The sequence below is a fragment of the Halichoerus grypus genome, chromosome 10 (genome assembly GCF_964656455.1).
Source record: "Halichoerus grypus chromosome 10, mHalGry1.hap1.1, whole genome shotgun sequence".
NCBI classification, from domain to species: Eukaryota; Metazoa; Chordata; class Mammalia; order Carnivora; family Phocidae; genus Halichoerus; species Halichoerus grypus.
Genome location: NC_135721.1, coordinates 109388787 through 109416123, shown reverse-complemented (window position 1 = coordinate 109416123; position 27337 = coordinate 109388787). Strand labels below are relative to the sequence as shown.

General features: G+C 38.4%; 1 protein-coding gene and 2 pseudogenes across 8 annotated transcripts in view; all 3 read right to left on the bottom strand.

Annotated features, from left to right (window-relative positions):
- The window catches only part of RNF24 (ring finger protein 24), a 91391-nt gene that overhangs the window by 15976 nt on the left and 48078 nt on the right, over window positions 1–27337 (bottom strand). For all 8 annotated transcript variants that reach the window (XM_078056990.1, XM_078056993.1, XM_078056994.1 and 5 more), the window contains 3 exons: window positions 20348–20497; window positions 13533–13575; window positions 11458–11499 (listed from right to left, as the gene is read on the bottom strand). In XM_078056990.1, coding sequence (XP_077913116.1) covers window positions 11458–11499; window positions 13533–13575; window positions 20348–20490 — 228 coding nt within the window. In that variant the 5' untranslated portion in view covers window positions 20491–20497. The remainder of the gene's footprint in view (window positions 1–11457; window positions 11500–13532; window positions 13576–20347; window positions 20498–27337) is intronic.
- LOC118536511 (large ribosomal subunit protein eL21 pseudogene) lies at window positions 855–1539 on the bottom strand (annotated as a pseudogene).
- Window positions 2452–6292, bottom strand: LOC118536512 (small ribosomal subunit protein eS27 pseudogene; annotated as a pseudogene).

Sequence of the window (27337 nt, the reverse complement as noted above, 5' to 3'; positions counted from 1 at the left end):
CAAGAGAGAGCACGAGCAGGGGGGAGAGGGAGAAGCAGGCGCCCCGCTGAACAAGGAGCCTGACATGGGGCTCAATCCCAGCACCCTGGGATCACAACCAGAGCCAAAGGCAGACAGACGCTTAACCGACTGAGCCACCCAGGTGCCCCAGTATTTAAACTTTTGTTTTCCAGAGTGGCTACATAATTTCATATTCCCACCAGCTGTGTATGAGGGTCCAATTTCTCCATATCATCAGGTTATTATTATTGTCTTTGATTATAGCCATCCTAGATGGTATGAAGTGGTATCTCATTGTGGTTTTGATTTGCATTTTTCGACTAATGATGTTATGCTTATTGGTCTGTTGTATATCTTCTTTGGAGAAATGTCTGTTCTCTTTGCCTCCATTTTTTTAGTTGGGTTATTTTTATTATTGAGATGTAAGATTTCTTTATAAATGTTCTAGACAGAAATCCCTTATCAGATAGCCAACTGATTTTGACAAAGGTGCAAAAGCATTTCAGTGGCAGAAGGACAACTTTTTCAACAAATGGTGTTGGAGTACTTTGACATCCATAGGCATCAAAAGCATTATATCACCCCTAAGGCATAAACAACCAAAGGAAAAAAAAATCGATAAATTGGACTTCATCAAACTAAAAAACTTTCATTCTAGAAAAAACCTTGTTATGATGAAAGGACTGATATAAAATATTTACAGATCTTTTTATTTTGTAGGCTTTTTATTACTGAGTTGTAACAGTTCATTATATATTGTGGATACCAGACTCTTATCAGATATAAGATCTGCAATATTTTCTCCCTGTGGGTGTCTTTTTACTTTCTTGATAATATTATTTGAAGTACAAGGGTTTTTAAATTTTTTTTTTTTTTTGCTTTAAATATTTTTTTGGGGGAAAGGACACCACACTTCTACTCAATTGAGAGAAACATTTTTACAGTCTTGAGTTCTTTTATTTTCTTTACATTTATCATGCCATGAATTCATAGGGAATGGATTCCAGCAGTTTGGGCTCCTTTCCATTAGTTCTCACAAAGTGTGCTTCTCTGGGTGGGGCAGGCTGGCGCTTCAGTTGAACCCAAGTACCTTTCTCTTTGGCTTCCTTCTTTTTCTGATCATTTTCCTTCACACGCTTCAGGAAGTTGTCTCGGCTCTTTGAGTGTTTAATATGCTCAATGCGTACATTAATTCTCTTGGCAAGAATCTTGTCCTTAACGTGTTTGTTTACAACAATGCCAACAGCATGCTGAGTAACATTGTAGACTCTTCCAGTTTTGCCATGGTAACATTTGTGGGGCATTCCTTTTTGAACAGTGCCCATTCCCTTGATGTCCACAGTATTACCTTTTTTATAGATTCGCATGTATCTGGCCAAAGGAACAACTCCATGTTTTCTAAAAGGTCTAGAGAACACATAGTGGGTACCTCTCCTCGTTCCCTTTGTGTTGGTCATTTTGGCGAATTACTGGAAGATGGCGGTTCCGGCCTAAAGGAACGGTTTTTAAATTTTGATGAAGTTAAAATTATGTTTTTTTCCTTTGGTTGCTTGTGCTTTAGGTGTCATATCTAAGAAACTGTTTGGGTTGTTTAACCCAAAGTCACAAAAATTTATTTATTATTATTTTTTAAGATTTTATTTATTTGAGAGACAGAGAATGAACGAGAGAGTGCATGAAAGGGGGAAGGGTCAGAGGGAGAAGCACTCCTGAGCAGGGAGCCTGATGTGGGACTTGATCCTGGGGCTCCAGGTTCAGGACCTGAGCTGAAGGCAGTCACTTAACCAACTGAGCCACCCAGGCGCCCTCCCCCCCCCCCAAATTTATATCTATGCTTATTTCTAAGAGTTGTGTAATTTTAGTTGTTACATTTAGGTCTTTGGTCCATTTTTTAGTTAATTTTTGTATATGGTGTGAAGCAGGGTTCTAACTTCATTCTTTTGCATATTTTGGTTATCTAGTTATCACAGCACCATTTACTGATTCAACTATTCTTATCCTATTGAATTGTCTTGGCACACTTATTGAAAATCAATTGACCATAAATGTATAGGTTTGTTTCTGAACTCTCAATTCTGTTCCATTGATCTGCATGTCTTTCCAACTGCTAGTATCACACTGTCTTAAATATTGAAGCTTTAAGTTCTAAAACTAGAAGGTGTGAATCCTCCAACTCTGTTCTTTTTCAAGATTGTTTTTGGATATTCTGGATCCCTTGCATTTCCATGTGAATTTTAGAATCTGCTTGTCAATTTCTACCAAAAAAAAAAAAAAAAAGACAGCTGTAATTTTGATAGGGATAGCATTGATTCTGTAAATATTATGGGGGATACTGCCATCCTATTAATAGTAGGTCTTTGAAACCATGAGCACGGTAGGTCTTTCCACTTACATAGGTCTTCCTTAATATCCTCCAAGGATTTTTTGGGGGAAGATTTTATTTATTTGACAGAGAGAGAGAGAGAGAGAGCACAAGCAGGGGGAATAGCAGGCAGAGGGAGATGTGGGACTCGATCCCAGGACCCCAGGATCATGACCTAAGCCAAAGGCAGACGTGTTACTGCGCCACCCAGGCGCCCCAGATATCCTTCAAGGATATTTTGTAGTTTTCAGTGTAGAAGTCTGAGCTTCTTTGTTAAATTTATTCCTAGTTACCTTATTCTTTTTGATGCTGTTGTAAATGGAATAGTTTTCTTAAATTCATTTTTGAATTATTCATTGCCAATGCATAGAAATACAGCTGGCTTCTGTATGTTGATTTTGTATCCTGGACATCTGTTGAACTCATTTATTAGCGCTCATGATTTTTGGTGGATTCTTTAGAGTTTTCAGTTTTTAAAAATTCATGTCATCTGCAAATAGAGTTTTACTTCTTCCTTTCTAATCTGGATGCCTTTTATTACTTTTTCTTGCCTAACAGCTCTGGCTAGACCCTGCAGTAAAATGTTGAATAGAAGCGGTAAGAGCAGGCATCCTTGTCTTATTCTGATCTTAGGGGAAAAAGCTTTCAGTCTTTCACCATTATGATGTTAGCTCTGTGTTTTTCATAGATGCCCTTTATCAAGTTGAGGAAATTCCCTTCTATTCCTAGTATGTCAAGTGTTTTTATCATGAAAGAATGTTGAATTTTGTCAAGTGCTTTTTCTGCATCTATTGAAGTGATCCTGTTTGTTTGTTTTTTCCCCCTCCCTTTATCTGTTAATAGGGTGTAACATTGACTGACTTTCCTTTGTTGAACCAACCTTGTATTCCTGGAATAAATTCCATTTGGTTATGGCATATAATCCTTTTTATATGCTGGTAGACTTGGTTTGCTAGTATTTTGTTGAGGACTTTTTCACCTATATTTGTAAGGGATATTGGTTTGGAGTTCTCTTTGTGATGTCTTTGTCTGGTCTTGACATTAGGACCTGACAGAATGAGACAGGAAGAGTTCCTCATCACTTTTCATTTTTTGAAATCAAGGAATGCATCCTATGATAATGTCAACCCTGCCAGAAGCTGGGATAGGAATATATATTTACTGACTGGTCAGTCTATAGATACTTGAGTTTGCCTGTTTTACATGTTAAAAGTCAGAAAAGTTCTTAACTGATGGTATCTGCAGAAAGCAGAAGGAAGCTGGGTGAGGTACCTCCAAAGTAATTTTTTGCAGCTTGGGGAACAGCAGAAATTTCAAGTCTGTGGGGGCAGTAAGAGCATCAAGATGTGATGGCTCCAGACTCAAACAGATAGGGTCACACTCTTTTTGTTTTGTATCCAAAATATGTTTACTGGGATGGTTTCCCAGTCATTTTGATTCAGGGTGCTTTTAATGCTGTTTCTGTCTGAAGGAACATTCTTCTGTACACCTTGCTTTTCCTCCTGTAGGCTGGCAGAGGACAGTGGAGCAGCCAACACACAAAACTACCATTTGTTCACAGTTAAAGTTGGTGGTGATTTTATAGCAACCTGGGCATTTCACATCCATGGAGTAGGAAGTGGGGCTCTGCACTAGGTGCTTCTTGTGTTTCCTCTTCTCTTCTGGAGAGGGATGGGGGAGATTCTTTGTGAGGGGTATGTTCTTGTGGGGAGGTTCACCATGGGAAAGGCTAGGGTCACATTCTTTCTCCATGCTCAGAAGCTGGATAACATGCCCATGCCCATTCTACTCAACTTTTTAATTTAATTTAATTTTGAGAGAGAGAGGGAGAGAGCGAGAGAGAGCACACATGAGGAGGGGGGAGGGGCAGAGGAAGCGGGAGAAACAGACTCCTTGCCCAACAGGGAGCCCAACGAGGGGCTCGATCCCAGGACCCTGGGATCACTGAGCTGAAGGCAAATGCTTAACTGACTGAGTCACCCAGGTGCTCCTCTACTCAACTTCCTTAAATCTGAATTTCTACAAATGCAAAATAAGGAATAACTTATCTAAATTTTTTAAAATGTGAGTACCCTTGGTCTTAAGATAATTATATGAAGTAACGACATCTTAGTAATCTTGCCACCTTGCATACTGGTTCCATTTACATTACACTGAGATTATATCCATAAATAAGACATGTTTGAGGGAACAGTGGCTTTATGGGAACTACAGATGTATATTGGACTAGCATTCAACTAGTGCACGATCTCTAAAATGCCCAAGAAGGCAGGCTTTGATAATTTCCAGGTGGCTGATACAGTCCATAAATTTACCTCAAATGCAAACTGGGGGAGGAGAATTATGTGGGGAACACAATGTCACACAATGAAAATGACCCACAGCTCAGGTGATGCAGCCAAAATGGTTTTCTTCTAAATAGATTCTATGATGGGCACTCATTATCATTATACCTTTCCTTGAATGGTCATGAAGCTATCACATCTTCTGCAGAGGCAGCATTTCTAGTTCAGAGGTGTCATTTAAAGTTGGAATCTTTGAGAGCTATGAAAGCAACCTAAAGATGGTTGTGCTACTCAGGAATGAGCCAACTTTCCTGTTCCAAACTGAACTACAGTGGGCAGTCCTTTCCATGGCCTTCATGTGTTTGTGTCCTTGGTCCATTACTGTACATGCCTCATTGACTTATGACCTTCTCTCTTCTCTCCCATGGGATCAGTGTTCCTTGATCGAAGGGAGGGACTATATTCTACCCACTCAATCTTTAGGGTCCTGTATACTGTTCCTTATACATGCTTTGGACTTTTGTTGTTGTTGTTTTACTATTTTTACAATTCAAACAAACCTGGCACAAACCTCAATTGGGCTCCAAATATTTTTATACTAATTTAAAAGTAAAATTCAGGAATGTGATTTATAAGAAAACTGATCAGTAGTTCTAGAAAGACTGAAAAGGTTTAAATCTCCTCCTACATAAGACAAGGACGTGGCAGAGTTTGCACTGCCAGAGCCACCACCTCACTGGAGCAGAGGGAAGGGGATGAGTCTATGGGGAGGTGAGGAGAAGAAGGAAAAGATGTTCTTTACACAAGGGGCAACTCCAATGGGTCCAACCTTTTTGTAGTCTCTTCTTGTGGAAAGCAGGGCAGAGCAGGGCCACAGCATGTCTGCTATACTACTCCTCACCCACTCCCTACCTGACTTGGGAAAACTGACCTAAAGATGGCCCTTCCTAGTCCTTGTGCAGTGAGGATCCCAGCTGCTGCTGAGATGCAGAGGGGAGCAGGGTCTCCTACCCTTCTGATGATACAGGCAATATGTGATGGAAGAGGGGATGGACCGAATTCAAATTTGGAAGCTACGCGGATGGCTCTACCACTGTATTGTGGATGTGGACCCAGGGTTCTACAAGGCTATCCATATTCTGATTGGCCCATACAGCCACAGTAGGTAGAGGAGGCCTTCTCTGGTGTGGTGGCAGGACAGAAAGAGTGCAATGCGGAAACAAAATCTGGATGATGGCTGAAAATTTCCCAAGCTTGGTGAAAGACAAACCTACATATTTATGAAGGTTGAGTAAACCACAAACAGGATAAATCCAAAGAAATCCATGCTCAGATATATCATAATTAATTGCTGAAAACTAGACAAAGAAAAAAATCTTGAAAGCAGCTGGAGAAAAAGGACACATTACTGATAGAGGATCAAGGATTTGAATGACTATGAATTTCTCATTGGAAACCGTGGAGGCCAGAAGGAAGCAGCACATTTTAAATGTGCTGAAAGAGGGCACCTGGGTGGCTCAGTCAGTTAAGCATCTGCCTTTGGCTCAGGTCGTGATCCCGGGGTCCTGGGATCGAGCCCTGCACTGGGTTCCCTGCTCAGTGGGGAGTCTGCTTCTCCCTCTCTCCCCCCTCCCTGCTTGTGCTTTCTTGCTCTCTAATTAATAAATAAAATCTTAAAAAAAAAAAAGGGCTGAAAGAAAATGTCAACCCAGAGTTCTATACCAAATAAAAATATCCTCCTTAGGAATGAAGGTGAAATAAAGACATTCTCAGATGAAGGCAAACTAGTAGAATTCACAGCCAGCAGATCTGCTCTAAAAGAAATGCTAAAAGAAGATCATCAGATAGAAGGAAAATGGAATTAAGAAGGAAATTGGAATATTAGGAATGAAGAGCAACAGAAATGACAAATATCTGGATAAATATTTATGACTATTCTTCCTCTCTGAATTCTTTAGAATATCCTTGACAGTTATAAGTAAAAAATATAACATTATCTGATGGGATTTTCAATGTATATAGATGTAATATGATAGCTATTGCATAAAGGGAAATTGGTAAAGGGATCTATATGGTGAGAGGTTTCTACATTCCAACTGAAGTGCTAAAAAATTGATTCTAAGTATTTATTTTATAATCCACTAAAATATTATACAAAAAGATAAAGTCAAAATCATAATAGATACTAAAAATGGATTACTAGGGGTGCTTGGGTGGCTCAGTCGGTTGAGCATCTGCCTTCGGCTCAGGTCATGGTTCCGGGATCCTGGGATTGAGCCCCGCATCGGGCTCCCTGCTTGGTGGGGAGTCTGCTTCTCCCTCTCCCTCTGCCCCTCCCCCCCACTCATGCTCTCTCTTGTGCTCTCTTAAATGAATAAATGAAAAAATCTTTAAAAAAATAAAAATGAATTACTAAAACAGATTACTAAAAATGTTCAAATAACCCAAAGAAGGCAGGACTAGGGAAAAAGAATGACAGAGTAGGAAAAGCAGAAGACAAATAATACAATGGTATACCTAATTCCAAACATCAATAATTGCCTCGAATGTAAATGGTCTAAACACACCAATTAAAACAAAGATTGGCAGAGTGGGTTAAAGAAAAAAAAAACATAACCAAACTTTATGCTATTATAAGAAAACTCACTTCAAATATTATATAGGTAGACTGAAATTAAAAAGATGGAAAAAGGCATGCCATGCAAACATTAATCAAAAGAAAGCTAGAGGTGCTATGTATTTTTTTAAAAAGGAGTTAATTCTTTTTATTTATTTTAGAGAGAGAGAGAGCTCGTGAGCATGAGCAGGGGGAGGGGCAGAGGGAGAGAATCTTTAAGCAGACTCCCAGTTGAGTGGGGAGCCTGATGCAGGCCTTGATCTCACCACCCATGAGATCATGACCTGAGCTAAAACCAAGAGTCAGATGTTTTTTGTTTTTTTTTTTTAAGAGTCAGATGTTTAACTTACTGAGCTACCCAGGTGCCCCAGCTAGAGGTGCTATATTAATATCGGGCAAAGATTTCAAAGCAAAGAAAATTGCCAGAGATGAAGAGGGATATTATAATTTCAATAAAAGGGTCAATTCACCAAGAAGACATAATCCTAAAAATCCTAAATGTGTATTCAGCTAACAGAGCCTTATACAAATAAGTAAATAAATGAAAAGACATAATGTGTTTATAGATTAGAAGACTCAACATGGTAAAGATGTCAATTTTCCCCTGATTTATAGATTTAATGAAATACTAATCAAAATCCCACAGTGGGATTTCTTCTTTTTTGTAGATATAGACCAGCTGATGCTACAATTTATATGGAAGAGCAAGGAATTAGACTAGCTAAAACAGTTTTGGAGAAGAATAAAGTTGGAGAATCACACTGCCTGATTTTAAGACTTACAGAGCTACAGTAAGCTTTATTAGTAAAGCTACATTAAGACTGTGGTGTTGGTGAAAGGATGAGTGTATAAATCAATGGAACAGATTAGAGAATCCAGAAATAGAGTCACAAAATATGGCCATTTGATTTCTGACAAAGGAAATTTAATGGAGAAAGTTACCACTCACCAAAACTAGAGTTGGGGACACTGTGGTGAACAAATCAAAGACTAAATGCAAACAGGGAGCAGATCATAAACTAATGCCAAGACTCTCGAGCTTCTCTTGAAGAAACCCAGATCTGGCAGCAACTGGCCTATAGTCCCCCATGGCAACAATCAGCTAGAGCTGAGTGCTGGCAACTCCTTTAACAGGACCTGCATGCTCCAGTGTGACGCAGCTTCCATAGGACCCTTCTGTTTTTGACACCAAGACTTCATTAGATGCCATTTATTAACCCACTTGTATGATTGTTCTGTTGTTTCTCTTAGAGATCTCCTTCTCTATATCTGTGTCTCTATGAAAAGATGGAGAAATAAACAAAAACAGGGAAGACTATGGGTATTGAAAGAACATTTTTCTTCATAGAAGGACAATATATTCTTGTGTTTTGATTATGTATATAGTATCTCCTTAGCTTCACTTAGTTTAAGTGTTGTTTGAGTCCTATACTGGTAGAAAAAATTAAGCAAAAATGATACAGTCAGCTATAGAGCCAACTGTCTAAGAAGCTGGGGTGGGGGGGTGGTGTCTGGGCATCTGAGCCTGCAAGGTCCCAGGAGATCTCCCTTAGGGGAGCAAAAGCCAAGAAGCCGTGTGTGCAATACCAGAATCCTCAAGAACTTCTCAGCATATATCCCAGATAACACACAGCACCCTTCTCCACACTGCAGTTTGACTTTCTCATTTATAGTCCCCTCTACCAGACTGCTAACTGCTTAAGAGTAGAAATTAGTATTTTATGCTTCTTTGTGTCTCGCAGTTTAGTTTAGTACAGTGTCTGACATGTTTTATGTATGCAATGACTCTAAAATTATTATTATTATTATTTTAGAGAGGGAGAAGAGAGGGACAGAGGGAGAGAGAGAATCTCAAGGATGCTCCACACCCAGGGTGGAGCCTGAAGCGGGGCTCAATCTCACAATCTTAATATCATGACCTGAGACGAAATCAAGAGTTGGACACCTAACCAATTGAGCCACCCAGGTGTCCCAACTCTAAAATTATTTTAAAAGTAATATATTAACTTGTTTTCCTTCTTTAAGAACCCATTACATATAAAACTAACATCTCTTTTGACCAACTTCCCCTAATCTTTCTCTTCTCTTTCTCCATGTAACTATGTGTCCTTCTCAAACACAATAAAACACCTTATAGTATGCATATAAATCCATGAACAATATGGTGTTTAGTTTAGTTTACATATGTCATATAAACATATCACTTTGTGACTTGCTTTTTTTGGATCCCACTAGAGATCTATCCCAATTGAGACATTTACAGATAGAGCTCAATCCTTAATTTTGCCAACTTTATAGTACCTCATTGTACTATATCAGGTTTCCTTCCTTCCCTCCCTCTTGGTGGATAATCTTCCACTTGCATGAGTGTTCTGTTGTTGGTGAAAGGATGAGTGTATAAATCAATGTATATCATGTTTAATTTATTCACTCACCACTGATGGACATTTAGCTTATCTTTGATTTTTCACTATTGTAATTATTCACTAATAACAGTATCCACATTGAAATTCCACATGCTTACACAGGACCAAGCTATGTTACTACTGTATAATTAGGCTATAGAAATGCACACATACACACAAAAGTCTGACAAAATAGTTTCATCACCAAGAAATGCAACTGGAAAAGACCAAATGAATTGCAAAAAATACCTGATTGCCTCTAGAAACAAGCAATAGAGCAAGGTTAGGTTATCCTAGCTACTAGTTTCTTTCTTTCTTTCTTTCTAGCTACTAGTTTCAAATAAGGGGGAGAGGGGATCAGTAGCTGGTCAGATTCAGCAAAACTGGAATGGGTAAGTGCAAATGGGATATAACTCTGATACATAATGATGCAACACAATGTACTCATTCAAGATAAAGACCCATTCTAAACTAGTGGGTCAGACCAATGAGGAAGATTTCTGCTCCCGAGGAATCTGGTTGTTTAATATTGGTTAACATGTGTCAGAATATAATCTTTACATTTATGGTCCTCAAAGAGACCCCAAATAGAAAAGAGATCATCCTCTATTATTTCATGTTAATTTTGGGAAAATTTAAAAATCAAACAGTAAAAAAAAACAAAACAGTAATTGATGCTTTGGATTTAAAAGGTTAGTTCTAAAATGCTGTAATATAGCAACTCTTTGATAAAAAAAATCTGCAAAAAAAGCAAAGGAGCAGTAGACATTTTCAAAGCGTTTGATAATAATATAAATCATTATCTTTTTTTTCCCAAAATTTTATTTACTTATTTGATAGAGAGAGAGAGAGCACAAGCAGGGAGAGTGGGAGGCAGAGGGAGAGGAAGCAGCATCCTCTCAGGGTCCTCCCAGGACCCTGAGATCATGACCTGAGCCAAAGGCAGATACTTAACTGACTGAGCCACCCAGGCACCCCTAAATCATTATTTTATTATTATTCAAATAATTTCACAAATTAACTCTCTTTGAAGAGACTAGCAATGAAGCTGCCCCACAATTATGTAAGACAGATATTATAATGTGCAGCTTTCCAAGTCCTTGTTTTACAAACCGATTCAAAAACTTGGAAAGCAAGGAAGAGAAAAGGACCCTAAAATTAAAAATTCTGAACAACTGTAGTCAGAGACGACAAAAGGAGTAAAAGGAAAAAGAATTCTTATAGGCAATGTGTCTGAAGATGTACAGCAGGACACACACACACTTTTGTATTCACGTTACAAAGCATGGTAACATAATGAATACCTGGGAACCAACCATGCAACTTCATCACTAGACAATCCCAAGGAGTCAAAGTCAAACTGCATTCTTCTCTATTGTATTCTCTTGCCTCACCTCCCCAAGCCCCACCCCATGAAGTAATCACTGCCTCTTTTGTGCCATATTTATATGATGGGATTCTAGGAACATTTTCAAGAATGAAATTAGTACAAATTCACTTGAGTAGAAAAACTAATTTATATCTATTTACTAATATCAGGGACAGCACACAGTATCCCTACTGCTATGAAATCTTACATCACCACCATCTCTATTAAAAATCTTCTCATAATTAAGTCATCTCATAATTGATTTTCTCAATCATCATCTCAAATATTCTATTAAGCAGATCAAAATAAGCCTAACTTTTTTTAACTTCTTAGAATAAAGATGGTTAAGCATACCACAGCATACTACTTCTATTAGATAATAGCTCAAGAAAAGATTAAAATACTTATAGGCAACTTACTTCATGTAAATTCAGTTCTTTAACTTTCTCTTTTAATATAACCTGTAAGACAAAAAAGTATGTTATGCCCATTTAAATTTATAATTAAAAAATTTCTCATTATACTAAAACATATTTTTCTTTTGTATATGTAGCTCACTTCTCCTCCTGTTCAATATTGGAAAAAAATCTCTTTTATATTGAGACAGAACATTTTAGCCATATTTTTTTTAGCAACTTTTTTTTTAACTTGAGCAGTGATGCAATGTTCTCCAGAAAAACAATTTTAAAATCCCTTTGAGTACAGATTAAATTTCAGGAAAAGACATAAATACATGCTCATCTGGACCAAGTGCTAACTTAGGAGGAAAATAAATGAGGTTGACTCTCATGATTCACTAAAACACAGTATTAGCTGATGAGAACTATTAATGTATAAAAGATTAAAAAAATAAGGTCAAACTTAATTTTGCAAGTTTTGGTTATTTTTATTCATCATTATCATCAGAAAATTTTAGCTCTACCCAAAGTCATGTAAATGAACTTAAAATTCACCCAGGTGCCATCCCCAACCTGTGGTAACTGGATACCAGTTAAAAAAATGACAAGTGATAAGAGGGCAGCAGATTATTATTTAAAAAGAAAATTTCCAGGGGCGCCTGACTGGCTGTTGGTAGAGCATGTGACTCTTGATCTCGGGGTTGTGAATTCAAGCCCCATGTTGGGGGTAGTGATTACTTAAAAAAATAATATTCTTAAAAAATAAAAAAAAAAAAGAAAATTTTGGAGAATAAACAGCTTATTAGAATTATATGCCATCTTAAAGTCAAAAAATAGGTAAGTGAAATTTGGGGGAAAATCTCCCAGTTTCGAGTATCTTACATTCTTGAACCAAAAATGGTTTTCAGGGCAAATCATATTTTCAGAAAGCTATCATCCAGCTATGCAGGGATGTACTAAATTTCCAATTCAGTATATTTTAAAAACCACTTTACTGTCTATCTTGTTACTCTATGAACTCTATCAGTCAATTTTACTTGTTAAATGACCATCAAGGCCAATTTTACTTTCTAGTTAGCTTACATCTTACATACAAATATCTTATAGGTTGTCAAATTTATGATAATATTGAGACAAAAGGATTCATTAATTTAGAAAACTAAAACATTCAACTCTATGAATCTCACATGAGACCTATCGGGAAGACCATGGGGTTACCTATGAACATCAGTGTGGACATCTAAGGAACTTGACAATGAGCTTAGATTTCAAAGAGACATAAACAAAAGATGGACAAAGAGATACGTAATCCTAAAATGGTGACATGGTCCTGCAGCATCAGTGTCAGCAAGGTTAAAGACCCAAATAAACTAAAGCTTACCCCACGACTCCATAAAAACAAACAAAAAACAAAGAAAAACAAAACAAAACCAAAACCCAAATCCCAAAACCAGAAAGCAAAAAAAACTAAGGATAATAAAAATAATTTCATACTTTGGGCCAAAAGAAAATTAAGGAACACCTAGGCCCACTGTTCGGTGTCCGTGGTAAAATGTCATCAGATGACACATGGAAGAAAAAACAAATTTTACTTGGCCATCAAGAAAAGCTAAATTTATTCCCTTAAAGAACAAATCGGTAAAGGAATGACAGTACAAAGGGTAGGGATTAACAGCAATGACCCAAGTATTTAGACTTCCGATGGTGTGACGTGAGAGAGGAGGAGATGAGATCACTATAATGCAACTGTTCACCTCTGAGGAACTGATACGTCTTCTAACGGAAGAAGTAACAAATTCATTTAATGGGATCTCTTAACTCTACTAGATTAACAGTAATTTTAAGGATTATTAACCATAGCATTTTCCTTTAGCAGTGTTGGCTAAAGTTCCCTGTTATATTATTATATCATCTGAACTTCAAATAATGAGGAATACTTAAAGTGAAGTTGATTTATTTTGTACTGCAAACTGGAAGTGAAATGCTAAAATGAACACAAGTAAATCCAGTCCCAGTTTAAAATATGAATGGAAATCTAAGTTCTCATTTTTTGGTTAAAAAAAAAAATCAAGGCCAATCTGAAGTAAATTTCTTACCTGTTTGTAGGCATAAAATTCTTTGTGTGCTTGATGTCTTAGCCTAAAAGACAAATGAGCAATGCGATATTGAGGTTTCCAATATAACAATTTGATAAAAAGATCTTAGATTTTTGATATTAATTTATATCATTTATGGTTTAAAATCCAAAATCTTTATCCTGAAAAACACCCAAATGACATATCTGTTACCATGTTATGAGAAAGTAGCCAAAGAACCATAAAATGTTATGTTATCCAAATGTTAAGTTCAAGTGAAATCTCATTAAAACAAAATCTTAATACAACAAATATTTAAATGAAGAAGCTTCAATTCTATTTATATTGGTGACAGTCCACTTGTTTTAGTATTTAATATATCATATTTTTTCTTAATTTAAAAAATTTAAGTGTAACATCCATCTAATAATGTAAAGAAACCTTAAGAATACAGCTAAATGTGGGGCACCTGGGTGGCTCTGTTGGTTAAGCATCTGCTTTCGGCTCAGGTCATGATCCCAGAATGCTGGGATGGAGCCCCGCATCTGTCTCCCTGCTCAGCGGGGAGTCTGCTTCTCCCTCTGCCCCTCCCCCCTGCTCCCTGTTCGTGCTTGCTCTCACTGGCTCTCTCTCTCTCGCTCTCACTTTCTCTAAGAAATAAATTTTAAAAATCTAAAAAAAAAAAATTAAAAAAATACAGCTAAATGTTAAAAAAAAAATATATATGTACATACACACACACACACACACACACAAGTGTAACATCACACAGATCAAGATATAGAACATTTCCAGGACCCCTGAAATGACTCCTATCAATATCTACCCCTAAGAGGTACCCACTATCCTGATTCCTATCATTATAGATTAACTGTGCTTGTTTTGAACTTCACTTAAATGTATCATTTGGTATATGCTTTTTGTGTTGGCTTCTTTCAGCTAACAATTACTTGTGAAATTCATCCACATGGTTGCAGTAATTCTTTTTGACTGATATATAGTGTTCCACTGTATGAATATAAGACTATCCATTACACTGTTGATGAATATTTAGGTTACTTCCAGTTTGGGGCTATTATAAAGAAAGCTGCTACATAAATTCTACGTCTTTTAGTGGTCATATAGACTTAATTCTGTTGAGTATATACCTAGGAGTAGAACTGCTAGTCAAAATGCTTGTACTGATTTCTGTTCCTAGATGTAATGCACTAGAGCTCTTGCTGTTTCACATCTTTGCCACTACTTGGTAGGATCAGTTAAAAAAAATTTAGCCAATCTGGTAAGTATTCAGTGGTATCTCATTTCAGCTTTAATTTGCATTTCACATTTGATGTTCAGCACCCTTTTGTAAGCTTATTGTCCATTTGGATAACTTCCTTTATAAAATGCCTGTTTGATGGGGCACCTGGGTGGCTCAGTCAGTTAAGCGTCTGCCTTTGCCTTGGGTCATGATCGCAGGGTCCTGGGATCAAGCCCCACATTGGGCTCCCTGCTCAGTGGGAGGCCTGCTTCTCCCTCTCCCACTCCCCCTGCTTGTGTTCCCTCTCTCGATGTGTCTCTGTCAAATAAATAAAATCTTTAAAAAAAATAAGAAAAAATGCCTGAGTCTTTAAAAAATGAGTTACCTTTTTCTTATTGATTTGTAGGAGTTCTTTATATATTTCAGACGCAAGTCCTCTCTTGGGTCTATGTACTGCAATTATCTCCCACTCTATGGCTTGTGTTTTCATTCTCTTGATGGTATCTTTTGATGAACAGAAGCTTTTAATTTAAATTAAGTCCAATTTATAAACTCTTCCCAATAATGTCAAGTTCTTTTTGCATCCAGTTAAAGAAATCTTTGCCTACCCCCCAATCAGGAAGATATTCTCTTGTGTGTATTGTGAAAACGATTTGTTATTTTACCTGTTACATTTAGGTATCCATCCAAAATTACTTATGATCCATCTGAAATTAGTCTTTATATATGATGTGAGGAAGGGGTCAAGATTCTTTCTATCCACATGCAGATTTTCATTTGATTCATTTATTCAAAAGACCCTATTTTCCCTATTGCATAGCAGTGGCACATCTGTCGTAAGTCAGATCCAATATGTGGGTCTGTTTCTAGAATTCTGTTCTATTCCATTGGTCTATTTGCATATTCCTCTATACTCGGTTGAATAGTCTAAAAAATTTTTGTCTGCTGGAACCTCAGAATGCAACCCTATTTGGAAATAGAGACTTTGTAGATTATTTAGTTAAAATGAGGTCATATTAAATCCAATATGACTGGTGTAGAAGAAGGCCAGGTGAAGACAGAAACAGACTGAAATCATGCAGGTACAAGCCAAAGAACATCAAAGATTTCTGGTAACTACCAGGAACTAGGGAAGAGGCAAGGATTCTCCCCTAGAACCTTCAGAGGGAGCATGGACCTGCTGACACCTTGATTTCAAACTTCTAACCTCCAGAACTGTGAGATTAGAGTTCTGTTATTTTTAAGCCACTTGGTTTGTGGTACTTTGTTATAGCAGCCCTGGGAAATGAATGCACCTGATGTCATTACCACATTTTTTTTTTTTAAGATTTTATTTATTTATGAGAGAGAGAGCACAAGGAGGGGGAGTGGCAGGCAGAGAGAGAGAAGCAGGCTCTCCGCTGAGCAAGGAGTCCAATGCAGGACTTGATCCCAGGACCCTGGGATCACGACCTGAGATGAAGGCAGACGCGTTATGACTGAGCCACCCAAGCAGCCCCACATTAGTTTTTCTCTTAACTTTTATTCTGAAATAATTTCTCAGAATAGCTGCAAAAAGAAAAGCTGAAAAAAGTAGAGTTCACATAAATTTCCTCTCAGATTTACCAATGTTCACATCTTACAAAACCATTGTACAATGATCAAACCCAGGAAATTAACACTGATATTATTAATATTGTCATAATATTAAACAACATTGTTTGAATTTCACTCTTTTTTTCATTCTTGTCCTTTTCCTGTTCTATTATCCAATCCAAGATCCTACCTTGCATCTATTTATGTCTCCTTAGCCTCCTCCAATCTCTGACAATTCTTTAGTTTTCCCTTAACTTTCAATTTGACACATTAACCAATGATCATTTGGTTATGGAGGTGTCTACCAGGTCTCTCCACTGTAAAAGGTACTATTTCCCTCTTTGTGACTGATCAATATCTTGGGGGAGAGATGTTGAAACTATGCAAATACCTATTTTTTTCTCAAACTTTTGCCCACTGATTTTAGCACCCATCTTGCTTGCAACAATTACTGTAGTGGCTACATGGTGGTGGTTTTGTAGTTTTCTAATTCCTTGTACATTAATTGGAATTCTGTACGGAAGAGTTGTCCCTTCTTATTTATTTATATCAGTATTAATTTGTGGATATTTTACTCTATGGGTTATAATTCAGTATGATCATTATTTGTTTTGTTGCTCAAACTGATTTAGGGTTGGCCTTCAGAAGCTCCATCACGTTGACGCCTGTGTCCTTTCAATATGCCCTCATCCTTTTCCATGCACATCCTTGCTTACTGGCACCAAAAGGTGTTCCAGGCTCATCTTGTATTTCCTATGCCCCAGTTGTGGAATTAACCACTTCTTCAAAAGAATCTTGGTTCCTTTTATTGGAGAAGAGTATTTAGAAACCAAATTCTGGGTGCTAGGTGAATAGCACTTTAAGTACTGGGGCTTTGTAACAAGTATGGGTCTGGCAGTATTAAGTCCTCAAGCTCTGCTCTTAACTACTGTCTTGGCTATTATTATTATTATTATTTTTTTTTTTTTAAAGATTTTATTTATTTGACAGAGAGAAAGACAGCCAGAGAGGGAACACAAGCAGGGGGAGTGGGAGAGGGAGAAGCAGGCTTCCCGCAGAGCAGGGAGCCCGATGCGGGGCTCGATCCCAGGACCCTGGGACCATGACCTGAGCCGAAGGCAGACGCTTAACGACTGAGCCACCCAGGTGCCCCATTATTATTTTTTTTTAAAGACACATTTATTCAGTGTCATGATCAGACTATTACATTTAGCAATCAAGAGCATGGGTGCAAAAAAAAAAAAAAAAAAATCTACATTAAAACCCTTTGTTGGAATGTTTTACACTTTCCACAGAACAGAAACAAAAATAACCTGTTATACAATTAGTCACAAATATAGTCCTCGAGTTTTTTGCCCATACACATGAGTATTGTCTAAAACATGTCTTCTTTGTAGCAGCTCAGCCCTGCCACCACTGTGCTTGGCTGAGTTCACAAATCTGTTGTAACCTGTAGCTTCACTTCTCTGGCTCTCCTCTCCTGCTAAGCTTTGTTTCCTGGCAGTGATTAAAACCTCCTGCCACTGCCATAGCTACTGCTGCTGCTGGAACCACCACAGCCACCTTGGTTTCGTGGTTTGGCAAAGTATTGGCCTCCACCACCACAGGGGCCAGAGCTTCTGCCTCCAAAATTTCCTCCTTTCATGGGTCCAAAATTTGAGGATTGATTGCTGTAATTGCCAAAATCATTGTAGCTTCTGCCACCCCCAAAGTTGCTTCCATCATTACCAAACCCGTTACAGCCATCCCCACTGCCACCATATCCACCACCACCTCAACTGCCACCAAAGCCACCTCGACCACTGAAGTTCCCTCCACGGCCAAAGTTGTCATTCCCACCAAAACCACCTCCACGACCACCACCAAAGTTTCCAGAACCACTTTGACCTCTTTGGCTGGATGAAGCACTAGCCATCTCTTGCTTAGATAGGGCTTTCCTTACTTCACAGTTGTGGCCATTCACACACAGTATGGTATTTCTGAATGACAATCTTGTCTACAGAGTCATGGTCATCAAATGTTACAAAAGCAAAACCTCTCTTTTTGCCACTGCCTCGGTCAGTCATGATTTCGATTACTTCAATTTTCCCATACTGTTCAAAATAATCTCTTAGATGATGTTCTTCAGTGTCTTCTTTAATGCCACCAACAAAAATCTTTCTGCAGCTGTTCAGGCTCTTTGGGAGACTCTGACTTAGACATGATGGCGGTGGGAGGGGAGACTTTAACAATGCTTACTCGGCAGCGTCCACGGGCAGAAAAGCTGTCTTGGCTATTCTTGATCCTCTGCACTTCCATATAAATTTTATGAGGTAGTCACTTTCCACAAAAAATCTGTTGGGATTTTAACTGAGGTTGTATATAGAATTTATAGATCAATTGTGAAAGAACTGACATCTTTGCAAGACAAAGTTTCCAACCTATGAACATAGTATATTCCTCTATTTATTAGATCTTCTTTCTTTCTACACATTTCTAGGTAGGACATGTAATTTTCTGTATTTTTGATTACAACATCTTAGTAGTTGTGAAGTGGTATCTCATAGTGGTTTTAATTTGCATTTCCTTTATGATCAATGATGTTGAACTTCTTTTCATGTACTTGCTGGCCATTCATATATCCTTTTTGGGGAAACGGCTATTTATTCAAGTCCTTTGTCTATTTTAAAATTCAGTTGTCTTTTTGTCATTGAATTGTAAGAATTTAAAAAAAATATATTCTGCTTATTAAATCCTTATCAGATATATGAATTAGAGGGGCGCCTGGGTGGCTTAATTGGTTAAGTGTCTGACTTCGGCTCAGGTCATGATCTCAGGGTCCTGGGATTGAGCCCCGCATTGGGCTTCCTGCTCAGCGGGAAGCCTGCTTCTCCTCCTCCCACTCCCCCTGCTTGTGTTCCCTCTCTCGCTGTGTCTCTGTCAAATAAATAAATAAAATCTTAAAAAAAATAAAAAAAAAGCTTTTCCTAAAAGCTGTAATTAGCTAAAGTGTTTATTACTCTGAGAAAGACCTAAAAATCATACCCAGCCAGCATATCTATGAGAGATAAGAAGTGATTACATTTTGTGAGAGCTTCAGAAAAGATTCCCTTTCTATGAAGAACGTAAATTCACTTGTCAGAATATTGGAAATACACACTAAATTCGTTTGAATTTGACCATCAGTGAGTGGTCACTGGAGGAAACAATTAATTATTGCTGAAAGATATCTGATGATGGTATTTATCTTAACCATAATCACATACTATGCAAATACTAAAAATTGTTAGAAGTATAGTTGTTTAATAAAACCCAGCTTTCTACCCTTTTACTCATAAAACTCTTTGAACAATATAGTATACGAATTTTTGTAGTCTGAGTTTTGGCTTTGAATATTAGATCCTACTTAAAAACTTAAAAGAGGAAGATGCTTGCTTAAACAATTGTAAGTAAGTCAACTGTGAATCTTTACTGGCCAAATCCATTACTCCTTCAAGTAAGGTGTCACTTGTCTGTACATGTGCTGTAGAGCTTGTGGAATAGTTTTTTTTTTTTTTAAGTTTTTATTTATTTGAGAGAGAGAGGGAGAGGCATGAGTGGTAGGGAGGGGCAGAAGGAGAGGGAGAAGCAGACTCCCCGCTGAGCAGGGAGCCCAATGCAGGACTCGATCCCAGGACCCTGGGATCATGACCCAAGCCAAAGGCAGACACCCGACTGAGCCACCCAGGTGCCCTGAATATTTAGAGTTTTATGTAGATAATCAGTAACCTGAACACCTGACCAAAGGAGCTTAAAATCTTAAGAGACCACAAGAACCTGTTTAAAGGCTCAGATCTTGTCGCAGCTCTTGATCAACAGCTCATGAGTTTGAGCCCCACACTGGGTGTAGAGATTGCTTGAATAATAAATAAACAAACTTGAAAAAAAAAAGAAAATTTGCTAATTATCGTACTTACACAATTTTTTAACATAAGGGCAGAAAGCTGATTTATAATTGATTGTTTAACATATTCTGAAGTAACATAGAATGAAAATTGATTACCTAATCAAGTAGCAACAGAAGAGTAAACTAAGGATGAAGACAAATATAGCAGTGCCAAAAACCACAATATATATGTTGAGAGGCAGATTCTGGAATCCAATATTAGGCATCCTGAAGTTGTAATGTGGGAAATCCGAGCTCATGGATGAACTGTGGGGGAAGAAAAGAATGGAAAAAAATTAGGTTATAAAGACTAAGAACCAAGACAGCATTATCTTTGTATGTATACAAGGCAACAATTTTATTAAGACTTGACCCCATTTGAAACAAATACGATAAAGAGTTAATATTCTTGCCATTCATTCATTTATCATGCCACAAATATTTACTGAGTACTTGCTATGTACCTGGTACTATTCTAGAAGCTTGAGATCCTACCTAAAAAACTTTTACAAATTACATTCATTTATAAAAAGGCATTTCACTGGGACACCTGGGTGGCTCAGTTGGTTAAGTGTCTGCTTTTGGCTCAGGTCATGATCTCAGGGTCCTGGGACTGAGTCCCGCACTGGGCTATTTGCTCAGCGGGGAGCCTGCTTCTCCCTCTGCCTGCCACTCCCCCCTTCTTGTGCTCTCTCTGACAAATAAAATCTTAAAAAAAAAAAAAAAGGGCGCCTGGGTGGCTCAGTTTGTTAAGCAACTGCCTTCGGCTCAGGTCATGATCCCGGAGTCCTGGGACTGAGTCCCGCATCGGGCTCCCGGCTCGGCGGGGAGCCTGCTTCTCCCTCTGACCCTATCCGCTCTCATGCTGTTTCTCTCTCTCTCTCAAATAAATAAATAAATAAAATCTTTAAAAAAAAAAAAAGGTATTTTGCTGAAATAATGCCAGGAATCAATAAACATATGAAAAAGTTCAACCTCAAACTGCTCAGGCTCTCTGCTCAGCTGGGAGTCTGCTTTTCCCCTCTCACTCTTCCTCTGTGCATTCTCTCTCAAATAAATAAATAAAATCTTAAAAAAAAAAAAAAGTAGCAGCATTAATAATGGTAAAATACTGGAAATAACACTTCTCACAAGGAGGTAATGATTAAATAATTATGTTGAATCATGTTACAGTATTATGAGGTCATGAAAATCTGTTTCAGTAAATTTTAATATCAAGGGCAAGATAAAGGTATGTGGGAGGGGGACCCGGGTGGCTCAGTGGGTTAAGTGCCTGGCTTTTGATTTCGGCTCAGATCGTAATCTCTGGGTCATGGGATTGAGCCCTGCGTCGGGCTCCACACTTGGGGGTATGTCTGCTGGAGATTCTCTCCCTCTCCCTCTCTCTCAAATAAATAAATCTTTCTTAAAAAAGATTTTATTTATTTATTTGTCAGAGAGAGAGCGCGCACAAGCAGGGGGAGCAGTAGGCAGAGGGGGAAGCAGGCTCCCCGCTGAGCAAGGAGCCCAATGTGGGACTTGATCCCAGGACCCTGGGATCATGACCTGAGCTGAAGGCAGATGTTTAACCAACTGAGCCACCCAGGCGCACCTAAATAAACAAATCTTAAAAAAAAAAAAAAAAAAAGAATATATGTGAAAAAAATTAAGCAGGCTATAGATTGTATATAAAATATCCCAATTTTGGAAAAGGTTGAAAAACGTGTACATACTGGTGTATGTGTGTGTATGGCAGAAAAAAGCCTGAGAGCCAACATGTCAAAATGTTAACAGTGGCTTGTGGTTCACTAGTCATTTTGATTTTCTTTTTTTTTTTTTAACTCCCTTTACTAAGTTAGGCCCTGTTCTAAGCATTTTACTGGCTTTATTTTATCTTCACATAATACCTCTATAGGTAGGTACCCTAATATCTCCCATTTTATAGATAAGGACACCAAAGCTTAGAGACTTTTGGTCACATAGTCATGACTGACCAAGTATGTATGGGAGCCAAGCCTTCTCCAACTCCAAAGCCAGTGCACCCATAGCCTATATGCTCTATGGTTTTTCTCTTGTGTTGTTTTTATAATCAGAAAACAGCAAATACCGTTTAAACATTAAAAAGGGGGCTATTTCTGTCAATTTGTTTGGTAATACTTATCGATCACCACACAGTTCAAATTCCATGAATGGAGGTTGCCCTCTCCATTAGATAAGCTTTAGTGATAAAGTGGCTCATCACACCTTTTCACTAGAACTTTTCTTGTCATTGTGATTCATTACAAAAGAAAGAGCAACTGCCAGGCCTGATTATCAAGACCACATATTGATAAGTGAATTATAACAATGACTACTGCCAAAATCAAGACAAAACAAAATAAAAACCTACCAAACACTTCTACCTTTATTTATATAATGTAAATTTAAAAAGTGTTTACAGATTTTTGTCTTTGTTGGTTCCCAGAAGAGTATATTTATAGACACTACTGAGATGCTTACTGGCTGTATCTGAAATCTAATGAGTTATTACTTTAAAAAAAATTTATTTGAGAGAGTACACACACACACAAATGTGGGGAGGGGCAGAAGGAGAGGGAGCAGACTCTTCACTGAGCATGGAGCTCAACAGAAGGCTCGATCCCATGACCCTGAGATCATGACCTGAGCTGAGCTGAAATCAAGAGTTAGCACTTAACCGATTGAGCCACCCAGGTGCCCTATGACTTATTTTTTTAATTTATTATTTTTTTTAAAGATTTTATTAATTTATTTGACAGAGAGAGCAAGAGAGCACAAGCAGGGGGAACAGTGGAGGGAGAGGGAGAAGCAGACTCCCCGCCGAGCAAGGAGCCGGATGTGGGGCTCGATCCCAGGACCCTGCGATTATGACCTGAGCTGAAAGCAGATGCTTAACCATCTGAGCCACCCAGGTGCTCTGACTTTTTTTTTTAATTATTTTTATTAACATATAATGTATTATTTGTTTCAGGGGTACAGGTCTGTGATTCATCAGTCTTACACAATTCACAGCACTCACCATAGCACATACCCTCCCCAATGTCCATCACCCAGCCACACCATCCCTCCCACTCCCCTCCTCCACTCCAGCAACGCTCAGTTTGTTTCCTGAGATTAAGAGTCTCTTATGGTTTGTCTCCCTCTCTGGTTTCGTCTTGTTTCATTTTTTCCTCTCTTCCCCTATGATCCTCTGTCTTGTTTCTCAAATTCCACATATCAGTGAGATCATATGATAATTGTCTTTCTCTGATTGACTTATTTCGCTTAGCATAATACCCTCTAGTTCCATACACGTCGTTGCAAACGGCAAGATTTCATTTTTTGATGGCTGCATAATATTCCATTGTATATATATACATCTTCTTTATCCATTCATCTGTCGATGGACATCTAAGCTCTTTCCGTAGTTTGGCTATTGTGGACATTGCTGCTATAAACATTGGGGTGCACGCACGATTTGTATCTTTGCCCCAAGACTTATTACTTTTACTTATTACTTATTAATTTCCAGCTTCTAATAACTTATACCAGGAAGTCAACAGCTGCAAAGGACAACTTCATCCCATGGAAACTCTTCTCTGAGAACTTCCAAACATAAATAATGGGTAATATTTAGTTTTGAACCTTTAGCCATTTTCTGCAAGTATTTTTTTACTCAGATACATAATTTCCTTTTTCCTACACTCAGATCATCTTGGAAGGGAAGGAAGGAGTTAAGGAATACTTCATTGAATATATCTAGCATGTACATTAGAGAACTGTAAAAAAAATTATAGCTGCACTAAACTTAACTCAATCTCCACATCGCTGAGAGGGCCTCCCTTGATGACCCTTGCTACAGTCAAGACTTAGATGGCTGTCCTTCAATCCCTTAGAAATATCCTTCACCAGACAAACTAGGCTTGGTAAAAGAACTCTCACCTTAGGAAATAAGAGATTAAACATCCATCCTGTAAGGGCTAATAGAGAGGAAATAGGCAAACAGAAAGTGGTGTCGTAGAGAAAGGGACAGGTTTGCAGTCAGCAACTCTGGGTATTGTTCCCAGGGTATCACCAGCTATACATCAGTAATTGGTCCATCTATACCTTAATTTTCTCATCTTTCAAGTGGAACAATGCCTATTCTATGGACTTCAATGGATTCCTGGAAGGATAAAATAAGACCACAGATACTGAAGTGTCTGAAAACTCTAAGAGGACAAAATACTAAGGTTTTAGTGCATTTGTGTGTGTGTGAGCACATTTTGGCAGGGACAAGGAGGAGGGGTGACATTAAGTAAAAGAACATAAAAGAAGCCCTGACAAAGATCAAGTCTCTGGAAAGGATTTCACCAACCAAGTGCTCCTTTCTCAGGGAGCTCCTCTGCACACGCTGCTAAGCTTTGTGTCAAGTGGCCTGCCAACCTGGTCCCAGAGGCAGAAACGGGAAACTTATTTTGGCTAAAAGCAGCCATCAATATAGGCCAGGGGGGGTGTGTCAGTGGTGTGAGAATGTTGCCCTGCAGGAGTCCTTGCACTGGGTGGCACCACCAACAAACCTGAGGAATTCTGAACAGGTACACAGACATGTAGAGTATTAAAGGTAGCACTGTCATTAGAGGGAAGAGACATCTACCTCAGTGCTCCTGAGACCTGGCTGCTGAGATTTTTCTATGAGTTCTCCCTTCTAGGCAGGGCCTTACAACCTATTACCAGAGGGGTGGGGTTGGCAGAGGATAGCTGATGCAGAATACATTTTAGGAATTTTCTCCTATTCTTTTGATAATTTAATTGCTTAGCTACAATTGAAACGTTGGCCCAATAGTCTAAACAGATGGTGTACTATTCCAAGATGTTAATACTAGTCTAGTGACACTTTAGTTTTATAATATTTTCATCATAGTATCTTTTCAGCATGAGTATTAATCTTTTAAAATAAGGTCATTTTTAAAAAGAGAGCCACTGGGGCACCTGGGTGGCTCAGATGGTTAAACATCTGCCTTTGGCTCAGGTCATGGTCCCGGGGTCCTGGGATCGAGCCCCACATCGGGCTCCTGGCTCAGCAGGGAGCCTGCTTCTGCCTCTCCCCCCTGTTCATGCTCTCTGTCTCAAATGAATAAATAAAATCTTTAAAAAAAGATAAAAAGAGAGCCATGATTGGGGTGCCTGGGTGACTCAGTCGGTTAAGCAGCTGACTCTTAATTTTGGCTCAGGTCATGATCTCAGGGTTGGGTATATCAGGCCCCATGTCAGGCTCTGTGCGCAGCAGGGAGTCTGCTTAAGATTCTCTCCCTCTGCCCCCCACCCACGTGCTCTCTAAAGTAAAGGAATAAATCTTAAAAAAAAAATAAAAAGAGATCCACTATTATCATCCTAGTAATAAGCATACTTTGTTATTTAGATATTACAAATGTAAAAATTATTTAGGAACAGCTCCTTGTGGGAGTGAAGAGGAGAAATAGAACACACAGTGTACTGCTGGATCTTGGCATTTCTGATTTCATTTGCATGAAAACCTTTTCCCTCTTTATGAAATTCATAGCTCCTGATATCTCTAGTCTCAGTCTAAATTTCAAATCATCTAATCAGGTTATTTAAAAAAGAAAAGAGGGGTGCCTGGGTGGTTCAGTTGGTTAAGCATCTGCCTTCGGCTCAGTTCATGACCCCAGGTTCCTGGGATTGAGCCCTGCCCCGCTGTCCCGCTCCCCTGCCAGTGCGTGTGCTCTCTGTTGAATAAATAAAATCTTTAAAAAAAAAAAATAAAATTAAAAATTAAAAAAGAAAAGAAAGAGGTGGGAAGATCTGAGTATTTTATGGGCAGTGGGATTTTCCACCAATATAGAAAAGGGACAGAGTATGAGATTTGGCTGCAGAGAGGTCGTGAGTTTAACACAATGCACCACAGCCAGAAAGGCTACAGCAGTGTTTCTTTAAGTGTGTTTGGTAGCCACATTCTTCCTAGGCCAGTTCCTGTTCCCTGGACAATACCACACCATCTTCCCAGTAATTAGCATTCTACTTTTGCTTTAAAAATGCTCAGAAAAAACGGTATGGAGGTTCCTCAAGAAGTTAAAAATAGAGCTACCCTATGACCCAGCAATTGCACTACTAGGTAGTTACTCCAAAGATTCAAAGGTAGTGATCTGAAGGGGCACCTGCACCCCAATGTTCATAGCAGCAATGTCCACAATAGCCAAACTGTGGAAAGAGCTGAGATGTCCACTGACAGATGAATGGATAAAAAAGATATGGTATGTATATATAACGGAATATAACTCAGCTATCAGAAAGGATGAATACTTACCATTTATACTGATGTGGATGGAACTGAAGGGTATTATGCTGAGCGAAATAAGTCAATCAGAGAAAGACAATTATCACATGGTTTCACTCATATGTGGAATATGAGAAACAGCGCAGAGGATCATAGGGGGAAGGGAGGGAAAACTGAATGGGAAGTCATCAGAGAGGAAGAAGAACCATGAGAGATTCTTAACTACAGGAAACAAACTGAGGGTTGCTGGAGGGGAGGTGGGTGGGGGGGATGGGGTAATTGGGTGATGGGCATAAAGGAGGGCACGTGATGTGATGAGCACTGGGTGTTATACGCAACTGATGAGTTATTGAACGCTACATCTGAAACTAATGATGTACTATACGTTGCCTAATTGAATTTAAATTAAAAAATGCTCAGAAAAAGAGACACCAATAATTAGATTGCTGTATTTTACAATTTATGGTTCACAAACCATTAAAAAAACCCCACATACTTGTGTCTTATAATACAGATGTCCAAGAAAAACTTAAGAAAAATTATTTTAGGCTTTTAAAATCTTTTTTTTTTTTTTTGAAAAATGAGACATACTTAAAAAAATGCACCCACATTGTGTGTACAGGTCAAAGAATTTGGACAAATGAATACACCCATGTTACCACAACCCTAATCAAGACACAGAACATTTCCATTTACCCAGAAAGTTCCCTTGCGCCCCTGTGCAGTTAATCGCCACTCCCAACCACTGATCTGATTTCTATCATTACAGATTAATTTTCCTTAATCTAGAATTTCATAGTTAAATGGAATCACACTGTATGTACTCCTTTATGTTCAGCTTCTAGTCACTCAGTAGG